Here is a 14,135-nt window from a genome sequence, read left to right on the forward strand (position 1 = left end):
CCTACAATCTTAAGACGATTTCTCTTTTTGGATAACAATAGTGGTTTGGTTGACTTTTCTTTGAACTTACAGTGTATTAATTTATTGTCTTTTTTTTGTGTGGATATTTTGTTGGATATGTAGTGTCTTTAACTCTATTAAAAATGTTGACCACTGGTTTCAGTGTAAAACCGAACCGAACTGATAACCATGATTTTGGTTATGATTTTATGTTCCGGTTATGTTTTCGGTTTTACCGTTAACTGAATCAATCGCACCATTGTCATCCCAGGGAGATTGCCACTTGGCTCAAAGTGTTTGGGCTAGGCTGTTCAAATTAAACGTACGTATAGGATGACAAGAGACATCCAAATGTAAAGCGCGGGGTGTAAAGTGCACTTTACCTCTTTTACATCATCTACTACTTTTTTTTGGAAGTTCACTATAAGTCTCACAAAAATACAAAAAAAAAGTCTATAAATTTTAAAATAATATTTTATGGTGCCACGTTAAAAATCAGCTCCAACAAATATCTCTAAATATTATTTTTGGATTCGTATGAGCGAAACTGCACAGTTAAACAGTTTTGCTCTATAAACTCAAGTACTTAACAATATCTCAAATTTTAGAGGCACTCTAATATTTTTACTACTTGGGTTTGAGTAGGACTATTTCTAAGCCCAATAGAATGAAGGAAAAAAAAAACCCAATTGAAGGTAATGAGTTAGCACAACCCACATTCTCGTAAGCCCAAGTGCCCAACTCACCATCCCATAACCCAGCCCAAGTGCCCAATCCACTAAATTTCCAAAATCATTTCCCTCAAACCACCAAATAACACCACCTCAAGTTGACTATACCGATTAGTGTTGCCACGGGAGAAAGAAACTTCTCAAAGTTGAAATTGATCAAAAATTACCTTCGATCAACCATGTCACGAGAAAGACTAAATGGGTTATCCATGTTATCAATTGAAAATGACTTAGTGAAAGAGGTGGATTATACAAATTTAATTGATACTTTTGCTTCCAGAAATGCAATACGAGTAATATTCAAGTGATACTCATGCGTTTTTGAGATAATATGTATTTGCATATTTGGAGATTTTGTATTTTGTATTCGTATGTAATGATTAGTAGAACATTATACTGGTTTGACTTTCTTGTATTATGATTGTTGCTGTAAAAATTGTTAAGTACTAATTTTTTAAAAACACATTTTTTTAATTAGGCCCTGGGTACTAAAAATCCTTGGGCCGGCCCTAGGTGCGTTCATATATCCAATCATTCTACCACCACACTCATTTACACATCCAATTACACACTCACGCTCACAATAGGGGTGGATCCCGCACACACTACACACCCAATGTGTGTGGGACCCACCTCTATTGTAAGTGTGGATGTATAAATAAGTGTAGAGTTAGAATTTTGGTAATATATCATAGTTTTATTTTACTGTATTTTTCTTCTCCCATCCCCAAAACAGTACACTAGTATTTCTCTTTAGCTTTTGAATTTAGTTAGTTGGAGTAATAATAATACTACTACTAGAGTAATAAGAACAAGATAGGAAAATCACAAAACAGATAGAGAAGATATCTTGTCCATCCTAGTTGGCGATCCAGGTATGGAAAGCAAGCACCCACCCAAAGAGACTGAGGATGAATCAGACTCAGAGGAAGAAAGCATATACTCCACTATACTATACTATACCTTCTCTCTCACTCTAGAAAAAAAAAAAAAAAAAAACAACAGGTAGCATGTGTGGAAGAACAGCATGCCACGTTCCAAAACACGCGAGCCCCACTCCCTTCCACTTGTCAACATCTGGTTGGCCACCTTAGATCGCGGGAAACACCAACCTCTTCTTATCAACGTGAAATCCCCGAAACAGAAATAAACCATTTTCTGGGGGGTACAAAATTAAAAATAATCTCTCACTCTTAAAATGTAACACAATTCTCTCTCTCTCTCTCTCTCTCACCCTCTCGAGGGACTTCGTCTCACCTTTGAACGCCATGGCTGCCGTTGCTACAGCTGCGATTCTCTCTCTTCCTTCATCTCTCTCACGATCCTCCAGATTTAGCAACAGAAAGGTATGGCTTTTTATATGACCTTATCTTAATTTCATCTGCTGAATTTACCTTTGGTATGAGCTTATTCTAGAGGAAATTAAAGGGATAAGTAAAGTTGGTTTGTCGTAGTGTTAAGGTGATTGAGTTTTTCCTTTTTTTAGTACTGCTAAGTTTTAAGGTATCGTGTCACTAAGTTACTTTTGACTATAATCTGGGTGCCCTCTAATTTTCCATGGTACTGGCCGGCGTATTTTGCTATATTATTTCCGGGATTGTTGCTTAATTAGAATGTAGCTCTACCTGACTACCTCTAGAGAGAAATCATATAGTAGTACAGTACTTGTTTGTAGGGAAACTGTGGGCATCTACCGAGAGTAAACAAAAATTTACTTGAGTTCTTGACTTGATAGTTAACCAAGGCTAGCTCCTTTCGATAACTCAGGTGTTCAGGCCAGCAAGGGCGGAGCAAGGATTCAAGTTTGGGTTTGGGGGTGGCGAAAATTGAATAGATCAACCACTTATAATAAATGTTATATTTAACATTCGAAAAGGTGTACGTGATCTAATGTTAATCATCCGTAATATCTCCAAAATAATTCACATGTTCTAACGGTAATCATCCATCAGCATATAACAAAAATAGTTTACCAATCAATTAAAATGAGACTCAGCGTTCTTTCAACGTAATTTTTTTTTCTTGAATTTTGGGCCTTTTGTGTCTTGGTGGTTTAAGATTCTAAGGTACGGAGAAGACATAAGTTGAGAGACAAAAGAAAGACGAAAGAGAGTAGATACAAGTAGTTGATTAACGTGGGCCAGCTTACGCACACCACCTTGAGTTATTCTGTGGATTGCAAATGTAAGGATCCGACTTTCAGTATTTAGATTTGATTGTTCATGTATGGGTTTCGACATTGAGTTCGAGAGTTTTATCATGATTGATTTGAAACAATAATTATAGTAGTGATATCATTCATGATTCAAATTGCAGCTACACAAGAATCCCAATAAAGTAAATACCTTCTACATCTGATTTATCTTCCACTGTAGTTTCAAAAACCACATATAGCTCTTGCATAATTTGTGAAATTGAGTGCCAAATCCCTTCATTTGAGAATCCACCTCTATCCAAATGGAGTTGTAGATCATATTGCATAATTTATCTCAAGAAAGGATGATATATGGCTACTTCATTGGCTGAATTCATGCCGAGTACATGCTTAAATTCGGAAAAAAATAAGTCGCCTTGACTTTTGTAAGTCCAGTTTGCAGCTGATATCTTAGTGGGTGGCTGTCATTTCAGGGTGTTAGTGCACGGTTTCAGGTGTTCGCTCTATTTGGGGAAGAAAGTGTATTAGTGAACAAGAAGAAGACATGGGGTGCACTCTTTGATGTGGAAGATCCGAGGTCCAAATTCCCCCAGTGTAAAGGGAAGTTTTTGGATGTTAATCAAGCCCTAGAAGTGGCCAGATTCGATATACAGTATTGCGATTGGCGGGCTCGACAAGATCTACTTACAATCATGCTCCTCCATGAGAAGGTCTCTATTTCATCAATATGAGAGTTTAATCTTAAGATTATTATCTTATCATTTGTTAATATCTTGTTGCATTTTGTAGGCTTTCATGTTTTGAAAGCAACTTTTCGTAGAGAGATTAAAACCGATCAAAAATAAATGAGTCTTTTTAACTTCTTTTAGTTTTGTTTCTGGTAACATGAAAACCAAAAATGAAGATAACGGGAAAGCAATCAAAACGAAGGTCTCACCATAGGGCAGCAAGCCCCTTGTCTGCGGTCTCCATTTGTGTATTCCTCAGATGATTCGGGCAACATATATGTCGTTAGATGATTCGGGCAACAATCGAAACACTCACAGTAGTATGATCATCAATAAGCTAGCAATCACATGATTATAAAGCACAGCATAGATATATGTTGTTCGGAAAAAAATGATTTATCCACGGCTCACATGATGTTCTTGAATGGGGAAGAAGATTTACAATATGGCTGCTAGGGTAGCCACCTATGTGTATGTGAGGGTTTTGATTCAACAAATCTCAAATACAGAGAACTCAAAATATATTTTGCCAGACTGCCCTGTGAGCCCCACCTTCGGGCACAGGGGCAACCCTCCCTGCCAACTCGCCGCAGAGTTTGCTTCGCGATAACATGGGCCTGGAGTCCAGCACTAATCAGGCTAGTTGTATTCGCGAAGCCATGGGCCTATATTCTTCAACTAATCAGGCTATCACAAGCACAACAGGATGATAGTTTTCGAGTTTTTATTGTTATTTCATGTATTTCTCACATTCGGATGGATCTAATTCTAGGTTGTTGAAGTATTGAATCCTCTGGCACGTGAATACAAATCCATTGGCACCGTGAAGAAGGAGCTCGCAGAGTTGCAAGAAGAGCTTGCACAAGCACACAGACAGGTTTTGGAATTGTCCAGTGATGAGATCAAAAACTTTGACAAGATGTGAAACGGTTTAGTAGGTCCAACATTAATATAACAGCCATTTTTCGTCAATATGACAGGTTCATATATCTGAAGCAAGGGTTTCCACTGCTTTAGATAAGCTTGCTTATATGGAAGCATTGGTTAGTGATAAATTGTTACAAGACCAAACAACAACAGAATTGGAGCACACATCCTCTTCAGCCAGTACTTCAACAGAAACTCTGGGTACCACAACAAATAAGCCATCCCGAAAGGCTCTGAATGTCTCTGGCCCTGTTCCACCTTATCATTCCCGTATGAAGAACTTTTGGTACCCCGTTGCTTTCACTGCCGACCTTATGGATGACACCATGGTACGGCAGTTCTCTAAACTTTGGTGTTTGAATTTTGTTGATTAGGCTCATTCTCCATTTCATGTCACTATGAAATGTTGAATATTGTGTGGATATTTCATTTCATAGAGAAACAAAGTAAATTAATCTAGTAGCATTACCTATTACCAAAAATCTGGATCAGTTGCTTTCTTCTTTACATTTGACCTGTTGATTTTATGTTTCAGGTCCCAATTGATTGCTTTGAGGAACCTTGGGTTATCTTCCGTGGAAAAGATGGCGAACCTGGATGTGTCCAGAACACTTGTGCACATAGAGCATGTCCTCTTCACCTTGGTTCAATAAATGAGGGTCGCATCCAATGTCCTTATCATGGTGAGTACTGAAAAAGAAGGAGCAATCATCCAATGTTTATGGAGTATATTGGACAAATACAGAATAGGGAAAGAATGTTTGTGAAGTTTGTTAGATCATTAATATGTATATCGACTTATAGAGTACTATATCGACTTATAGGATAGATCTAGATTTTATATCCTTAACTGGGAGACATCTCTTAAAACTGACTATTGGACAAATACAGAATAAGGAAAGAAGACGGCTACGTTTTATATTCATAAAAATGAGGATTCTGTTTTTGTGACAATAAAAATTTGTACTACTATTCTTATTAACATAAGCAAAATGGATTGTATAGTACTAATTCTTTTAAGGTTTCGTGGATGAAAATTTCAGGTTGGGAATACTCGACAGATGGAAAGTGTGAGAAAATGCCATCTACAAAGTTACTTAATGTGAAGATAAGAGCATTACCATGCCTTGAGCAAGAGGGAATGATATGGATTTGGCCTGGCAATGACCCTCCAACAGCCACCATTCCTTCTTTACAACCTCCTCCAGGATTTAAAATACACGCCGAGGTATGTCGCAAATGCTTATGGGTTTTTCTCAGTTGCTAATGAGCACATGTTTCATGGATCTGGAGAATGGGCATACTTAGTATTTCATCTCTCAAATTTGATATCCTTTTGAATTTCAGATTGTCATGGAACTTCCCGTGGAACATGGGCTTCTTCTGGACAACCTTTTGGATCTCGCACATGCCCCTTTTACTCACACTTCCACCTTCGCCAAGGGTTGGAGCGTTCCAAGGTATCTTTCATTACTTTTTTTTTTGTTTCTAAATACGAGTAATATATTTATTATGATAGAACCTTTTGAGTAGCCAACCCCAATTGATTGGGACACAAGGCTTGGTTTGGTTTGGTTTGGTTTGGTTTGATAGAACCTTTTGAGTGACTATTGCATCACCCACAAGTAATTACATTGGAAATAAATAACAAGACACTCTTGGGATTCTTGAGCTAGGAATTAGGGAGAGACAACAATGAGCTTGTTTTTTAGTTAGCTCTTGATCAAACTATCCTGGTATTAATGCCAGATTATTACTCCCTCTTTTGCATATGTTTTTGTCCATTTTCAGTAGTCACATCTACTCAAGGTCAACCGATAAAATTTTTTGTGCGTAGCTTTTATATTTGTGCCCACCAATCAAAAGACTCAAAATTAATTCTTTTGGTTTGTGGAAAAAAAATTCCAAAAATTAGTCACGATAATACGTTTGTTAATCTGATTAATGCCATGACTGTCGAAGATCTACAAACAGAAAGGAGATGGAGGAAGGAGACCAAAGTAGTTTATTGTTCTTTCTTTATTTTTGATAGCTGTAGAACTACAAACAAACTTGAGAGGTTACTCATCATATTGGTTACCTATGTCATGTTTTTCAGCCTCGTGAAATTCTTGACACCAGAATCAGGTCTCCAAGGATATTGGGATCCGTATCCAATAGATATGGAATTTCGACCTCCTTGTATGGTGTTATCGACGATAGGGATTTCTAAGCCAGGGAAATTGGAGGGGCAGAGCACCAAACAGTGCTCTACACATCTTCACCAACTTCATGTGTGCTTACCTTCATCTAGACAGAAGACAAGGTTATTATACAGAATGTCACTGGATTTTGCTCCCGTGTTAGAGCACATCCCTTTCATGCAGTATCTATGGAGATATTTTGCGGAGAAGGTAAAAAAAATCATCCCATGATGTTAACTTATTTCCGTCTAGTTATCTAATTATACTGGGTGGTTTGATTCGCCTATTGATGAGGGCATCATTATACTTATACAGGAAAGATATATATATATATATATATATATATATATATATATATATATATATATTAATGTAGATAAATCAATGCCCTGCACTAGATTTGAGTCCGGACCACCAATTGTGCACTTCTCTATTTACCTATCTTTTTTGTTTTAGTTCATAAATCCCTAGAGGCTCAGTTCTTTTCAAACTATGTATGCTTTTGAATCTTCACGTGGAGTTTAAAAAAAGCACACATGCATGCAAAATATGAATCGACATGTTCTACACTTCTACTCAAGATCATACTCCCTCTGTCCCATTTTTATTGTCCATTTTCGTTTTTCGTGTCGTTCTTTTAACGCTTATATCTTCCAATATGAATCTCCAAAAATATGCAATATGGATCTTGTTTGATTGTTCTCGATTAGATCTATAATACAAAGTTTTCAAAATTATGAAAAACATTATAGATTGGGAGATATAAGCGTTGAAAGAACGGCACGAAAAACGAAAATGGACAATAAAAATGGGACGGAGGGAGTAGCTTTTAACAAAAACCACTATTTGTGCCTGTGGTTTCTTCCTACAAAATCTAACCTATACAAAGTTCCAAACCACATATTGCCAATAAAGGTTCTCGCTGTCATTTTCCTGCTACATGATTGAGTTCGTTATTTTCTTGAAGGGATCTGTGTTTTCTTCTAAAGCCCTGCTTGGATCATGGATTTGTGGAGGCCTGGAGTGATTTACCAAGGGAAATCAAGATTTATAGTAACACTCTGTAAATCCAGTTTGTCACTATGTTATTATATTTCCCTTTTCCTCTATATGTCCCTCCGCAAATTCATGATCCAAACACAGGCTTAGGGAGAGAAATGGTGGAAGTTGGAATATTAGTTCTTATCCCCTCGTCTCTAAATTCCAGCTCAGTTTTCAATTAGTGATTTCATTACAGGTTTTGAACGAGGATCTACGACTTGTTATTGGCCAACAAGATCGGATGATCAAGGGGGCAAATATATGGAATATTCCAGTATCATACGATAAGCTAGGAGTAAGGTACAGGGTATGGAGAGATGCTGTGGACCGAGGAGAGAAGGAATTGCCTTTCAACGACTGAACATAAAAGCGGCTAATTTAAGGATGGATTCTAATTTCTTCTCAAAGCCAATGTGCTCGCAAGTTGGATAGAAGAATTCAACAACCCTCACAGTGTTCTGCTGTTTGTTTGTCCCTTGCTTCCCCAACGCAGTTCGTAAAGTGACTAACCAGCAACGGTAATTTTATTCAAGGCAGAAGAGAGATGTTCCCGACGGACAAACCCTTGTAAAATAAAGAGAAGTAAACTATCGATTATTGTTTGTGTACAGATTTAGGTCTTTCTTTTTTCCCCCTTTCAATTCTTTCGGTAGATTCCTAGATGAAATGATTGAAGTGGTGAAGATTGTTAAATTATAGCTTCACCCGCTTTAACTTGGAATGAGATTCTGCAAGTTGGTTGCAATTGATTCCAATTCCCTCGTGGTTCAAAACAAGAATAATGCCTTTTCCTTATATTTTGGATCATTACCACCATTATTGAGTTGACATCAACTCTCAAAGAGACTTTTATTCCGAGCTCCTAAGGTTGTGCTTGGATTATTGATAAGCAGAGGGATTTGCCAAGAAATGAAAATGATATAGTAGCTGGAAATGGTCTCCGTAAAGAATATTTTCTACTAATTTCTTTAGGGTATTTATTACTCTCTCCGGCCCTTTTCAAATATCCACTACAATTCTGTGCGCTATTTTCAATTGTCTGCATTTCGATTGTTCTTGTCCTTTGGGAAATGACGACTAGGGAAATGCTTGTAAATTAGTACTTGTTTTTTTAAACTGGGGTGATCTGTGATGCCTGTGTAATCCTGGAAGGTTTAGGGGCTACTTGGGATGATTCTGTATTCTCAAAAACACACAATGAGTAAAGCCATATAGAGGATACTTCCAGGCACAAGATAACGGTTGCTTTGAATGCTTAAATGGGTACAAAAAAATCAAGGGTTGAAGTCTTCGAAAATAGAAAATTCGACAGTATGCGTGCAGATATGAAATTACTTAATAAATGCATCCTACGCGAAGCTTAATTTACAAGCATTTCCCTAGTCATCATTTCCCAAAAAAGCAGTTCCGCTCAACTCAAAACTAATTTTGACAACAAAACACACCAGTGTTTCCATTTCCGACTTTGTTTTAAGTTGAAACAGTATTCGAGAATTCGGAAACAATGTTTTTCTTCAAAACAGGTTTCAACAATTGTCCACCACATAAGTTTATGTTGTCTTAAAAAATAAAAATAAAAACGCCAAATATAATATACCAAACAGGTTAACATGCAATTTTAAGCACATTTCGAACCCCCAAACAGATATCATCCCAGTATAGCACTATACATACAACAAACCGTCAAACGTTAGATGCCATATATACAAACCGCCAAACTATGAAAATACACACATTAGTTATTTAGCATTACTTGATCGAGCAACCCATTCTGTGAATATTTATGCTGGTTTCCAAACGGTAAGCACCTCCTGAAACATCTCCAACATCAGCTCCCTATCTGCCTGCCTGAAAAAGTCATTAATTTCATCTCTAACATCATAAATCTTGCCGAAATCAAACAAGTACATCAAGCAACCCTTTTTCAACTTGTTCAGCTGGTAAAGCCACGCTTCTTGCAACCGCTCGAGGACATTTCCAGAATTAATGTCCTCCAATAGACTTTCCTCACACGACTCTTTCAGGTTCACAATGTCGTACTTATTTGCTGCACCGAGCAACGCCAGCCGGTGTTTCCAAAAATCCTCTTGCTTTATAGTTCCGTACAAGTAACTCAAAAGAGCCATGCAAGATTCCTGTGACATGTCTTCTATGTCAATTGTTGATGACTCTTTCTCCCTTAGATCGTGCACAAACATGCTAGAGAATACAGGAGAACTTGCAGCAAGTATGGCCTTGTGGGCCCTCAGCGTGCCCTCAGATGTGTTGATGGTGACATCAGCGTGGATAGCCTCGTCGAGCATGCGGGAGAGGCACTGAAGAGTGCTTTGGGATGCAAGAGATTGCATCGCTCCATCGGTGGGCCAGATAGAGCTGGCTTCCCCACCCTAGGGTTAACAGGGAAAGCACAAGAGAAAGTAAGGGCAATAATGTCATGGTTAACATAGGCACTGGATTGGGTGAAAGATACTTGGTAGCAAAATATAATTAAAGATTATCACTTTCAGTTACTGTGTGCACAATGCATTTGATTCCTGTCTGGCACATGGCAATTTAGGAGAGAAAAGAAGAGAGAGGATTGCATTTTTTACCCTCCTACGTTGGATAAGGAGGAGAAAAAGGAGAGTGAAAATCCTATCTTGTTGGGATTCGCCTCATAAGAGAAAATTATGAGAAGTACCAATCTTAATATTAAGAAATTAGCCCTAACTTGGGTCGTTCCTTCTTGATTCTTTCATTTTTAGCTGAGCATGGTAACAACTAACATGAAACATGGGTAATGAGTCAATTTATGTTCCCTCTAAATGTCTCCATATTTGGTAAATGGGGTTTTAAGAAAACCACTGTTTCTCCATTTCCCTCCCTTGCTTTCCATTTCTTTCCTCTTCAACACACCAAACAAGTGATTGGGGAACACAGACCTCCAATTTTTTTCCTCTCCAAATCAACCAATCCAAATGGACGCTAATGGTTGTTCGCCAGAGGAGAAAAATCGCAGATGCATATATTATCAGCTTCTCAGTCATAACCTTTTTGATTATGTGCATCCTCAGAAATGTTTCCACTGCATTTTGCCGGCAGGGTGACTCACAAACCAAAACACCAGAACATTGTACAAAAACTACTAAAAAGTTAACTTTGAATGCAGTATTACAATAAATGATTATTTAGAGAAAACCTCACATTCAGTGGGCAAATCTTCAGGTCCAGAAACTCAACATCAATGATGAAGCGACCAAGAAAATTGGAATCAACAGGCCACACAAAGTCATCGCTAGTCCGGAGCAGTCTCTCATGAACTGCAATGTGAAGCAATATCTTCTAAGAAGTGGACTAATATAAACACCGAGACTTCAATGATTTGTTCTCTCTTTTGACAAGTTGTACTGCAATAATTTGCAAAGTTATTAAACCCGTCTTCTAGCAATGTAAGCCTTACATTCCAAACAATGAAAACCCTATCCTAAACAGTGAGCAACAGTTAAAACTAGGGTTCTGGCCTGGTTTCCACATGTGAATTATGGGATGAGGATATAATAATGAATGGATAGCCTGAGTCGCAAATCCAAGGACTCACAAACCTTTCACCAGCTTACCTGACACATGGTTTTGCAGACCAGATAAGTTCATGCGATTGATAACAGTTAACCTTGACACATTGGGTGATATCGTACATCCTAGCGTAAGCAAAATATGTCCCAGAATGACAACAGATTGATGCAATAACTTTGTGAGATAGGTTCCCTGCCCAAAGGTTTTCCCCACCCACAAAACTATAGTTATCGATTACTAATTGACAGATGTAGAGGCAATAGTATGATGTGCTAACATGTTTATCATTTGTCTCTCCCTCAGTTCGCTCAACTCTTAAGGAAACGTCAATGAGAAAAATAAAATGAATTGCATTTAAAAAGGCCAGTTGACTTCTTCTAAGAGGAAATTTCAATTAACACCCCACTTGTTTGATGCTATGTTCAGTGTCTAACTTTATTACATCGATATAGTGGACGAAAAGAGGGAAAAACATGCAGCCAGCACCTTTCAGAAATAAATTGGAACGCTATAGTCTAACCAACCAAGCAGGGTAAAGGTAAGCAGCTTCGTGAGAGGAGTTCTATGTAATGGATGATTTCTCTAAATTACCTCCAATAATAGAGTGTAAGAACGCTACGATCTTTGTGACCATCCAACGGCAATTTGGAAGCGAATCATCAGAGATCAGGTCGCAATTTGCATCAACAGAATACAAAATTAAGATAAATCTAAAGGTTCTGTCTTTTTTCCGTATGCCATTGGATACTCATCTAGTAATAATAGGAAATAATTAAGCAACGGACAGAAACAAGTCTACCAGATTAGATAATACTAGACTACTAGTAATTTTTTTATTTTTTTAATAAACAAATGGCGATAGGGGGTAAAAGTAGCAGAGCATAGCATAGCATTACTTGGAGAGATGTAGAATCTGCGGTTAGCCCCTGAATTAGAGACTCGGAGAACAAATCTGGCGATGGGCGGATGGTCTTTTGAGGCTCGTGATGGTTCTGGGAACAGACGAATGTAGAGATACCGATTCCTTTCAATCGACAGGTGCCTGAATGAATCAATATTATTTATTTCATTCAATCAATTTACAAAACAAAATTTCTAATTCTCTCACTCAACCCTAATAAGTTACAGTAGCTATTCATTATAGAGACCTACATACATAAATACATACCAATTCCATATTCCGACCTTGAAAGGGTCGGACTTTTTGTAAGTGCAAGGTCCGAAATTCTCGATCCTCCACTGAGCTAATCTCGAAATTGTCTCCACTTTCGAATCGGCGGCCATCTCTCTCCCTCTCTCACTCTGCAACTCCCTCGACAGAACTAGAGAGAAAGAGAGAGAGAGAGTGAGTGAGAGAAACAACTGTTAAACTACACTTGCTTTTTCCAGCCTTTTGACGCATTTCCCCTCGATAAAGTTGAAAGAATGAAAGGAAAAAAAAAATTAATCCTTTTAGGAATTGGGAGACAGTGTTGTATAGCCAGTGCCGGCCCGACATTTGGGTTGTCCAAGCCCGATCTTTCGCTTGGTTTTCCATTTGAAAATTCTAATCGCAAGGGAGATTTACAGGGAACCACGCAAAAAAAAATGTGTTTGGGCTCATTACGGGTCTCACAAAAATCTAGAAAAATATCTAAATTTTTTTGAATATTATTTTATGGGCCCTTGTAAAAAATTGGCTCTAAGGAATATCAATCGGTAAGTATTACTTTTGGATTCGTTGGGGCGAAACTGCTCAATTCGCCCATATGAATTCAAAAGTAACACTTACTGATGTCCGTTGGAGTTGATTTTTTACAGAGCCCCATAAAATAGTATTAAAAAATTTATAGATATTTTTCTAGATTTTTGTGGAACCTATAGTGGACCCAAACGAGTTTTTCCTTGTGTGATTGTTTGCAAATCTTTATTATAAATAACAGAGCTCGTTGCCCACTAGTGTTAAGTATATAAAAAAAAGACATACAAGCAACAAAAAAAGACAAAAAAAAGATTATATTGTCCATTTAGCTTGAATTACATCATCCGTCCCTTCTCGTTTTGGCTATAGCATCCCTTTTCTTTTTTTCTTCTTATCTGATAGCTCTACTAATTTTCTCTTTTAATAATTTGCCCTCCTAATTTCTTTTTATCTGTTATTTACCCCAGGTATGTAAAAACCTCTCTTTTACTCTCCTAATTTTCTCGAGAATCATAATTTTTTTCTCTTTTAATAATTTGCCCTCCTAATTTCTTTTTATCTGTTATTTACCCCAGGTATGTAAAAACCTCTCTTTTACTCTCCTAATTTTCTCGAGAATCATAATTTTTTAAAGTTGGTGGAAACCATACATATTTACTTTCTTTTCAAAATTTGTACAATTTTTTTTTGGATGATGCCCCTAAATATATTTTTTGCTGGATTTCTATTTTTTTTTTGTATACATACAAATTTTTTTTTTTTGTTGCCCCTTGCCGGGGGGTTGCCCGAGCCGGCCGGCTTGCGAGGCTTACCCTTGGCCGGCCCTGTGTATAGCTACGTTCCGCAACCTTAAATAAGTACTTATTTTTTAAGAAATCAATTTTAAACTAAAAAATAATATGTTTACGTAAATAATTTTCCTACCAATATGAATCTTATTTGATAGATTCCATCAAGATCTTTTATACTGTGCAAAAAAAATTAAAAAATTATTTTTCATTTAGATCTTTGAGTTTAAAAATGTGAAATAAACTGTTTATTTTTTAAGAAGGTTTCTGGAATGGGGCCGTAGTGGTGTGTGCAGTACGGTGTTGTGCATCTCCGAGCCGTTGGATCGTGCATCCAACGGCTCGGATT

At 37.4% G+C, this 14,135-nt stretch overlaps 2 protein-coding genes across 3 annotated transcripts in view; one reads left to right on the forward strand and one right to left on the reverse strand.

Annotated features, from left to right (window-relative positions):
• Positions 1–8,560, forward strand: part of LOC131329104 (chlorophyllide a oxygenase, chloroplastic) — a 47,290-nt gene extending 38,730 nt beyond the window's left edge. The window contains exons 2-10 of one of the 2 annotated variants that reach the window (XM_058362183.1): positions 1,966–2,077; positions 3,360–3,596; positions 4,387–4,491; positions 4,595–4,870; positions 5,077–5,224; positions 5,585–5,769; positions 5,889–6,001; positions 6,640–6,934; positions 7,962–8,560. In XM_058362183.1, coding sequence (XP_058218166.1) covers positions 2,000–2,077; positions 3,360–3,596; positions 4,387–4,491; positions 4,595–4,870; positions 5,077–5,224; positions 5,585–5,769; positions 5,889–6,001; positions 6,640–6,934; positions 7,962–8,126 — 1,602 coding nt within the window. In that variant the 5' untranslated portion in view covers positions 1,966–1,999 and the 3' untranslated portion in view covers positions 8,127–8,560. Of the gene's footprint in view, positions 1–1,908; positions 2,078–3,359; positions 3,597–4,386; positions 4,492–4,594; positions 4,871–5,076; positions 5,225–5,584; positions 5,770–5,888; positions 6,002–6,639; positions 6,935–7,961 lie in introns of those variants that run through there. The other variant, XM_058362182.1, reaches the window with a different exon arrangement.
• Positions 8,561–9,370: 810 nt separating this feature from the next.
• On the reverse strand, positions 9,371–12,762 carry LOC131329107 (BTB/POZ domain-containing protein At1g21780). The gene is made up of 4 exons (XM_058362185.1): positions 12,486–12,762; positions 12,214–12,359; positions 10,949–11,064; positions 9,371–10,152 (listed from the first exon to the last, which is right to left on the reverse strand). The coding sequence occupies exons 1-4, from the start codon at positions 12,599–12,601 to the stop codon at positions 9,547–9,549; spliced, it is 984 nt and encodes a 327-aa protein (XP_058218168.1). The 5' UTR covers positions 12,602–12,762; the 3' UTR covers positions 9,371–9,546.
• Positions 12,763–14,135: the final 1,373 nt, after the last annotated feature.

The sequence above is a fragment of the Rhododendron vialii genome, chromosome 6a, assembly GCF_030253575.1.
Source record: "Rhododendron vialii isolate Sample 1 chromosome 6a, ASM3025357v1".
Taxonomy (NCBI): domain Eukaryota; kingdom Viridiplantae; phylum Streptophyta; class Magnoliopsida; order Ericales; family Ericaceae; genus Rhododendron; species Rhododendron vialii.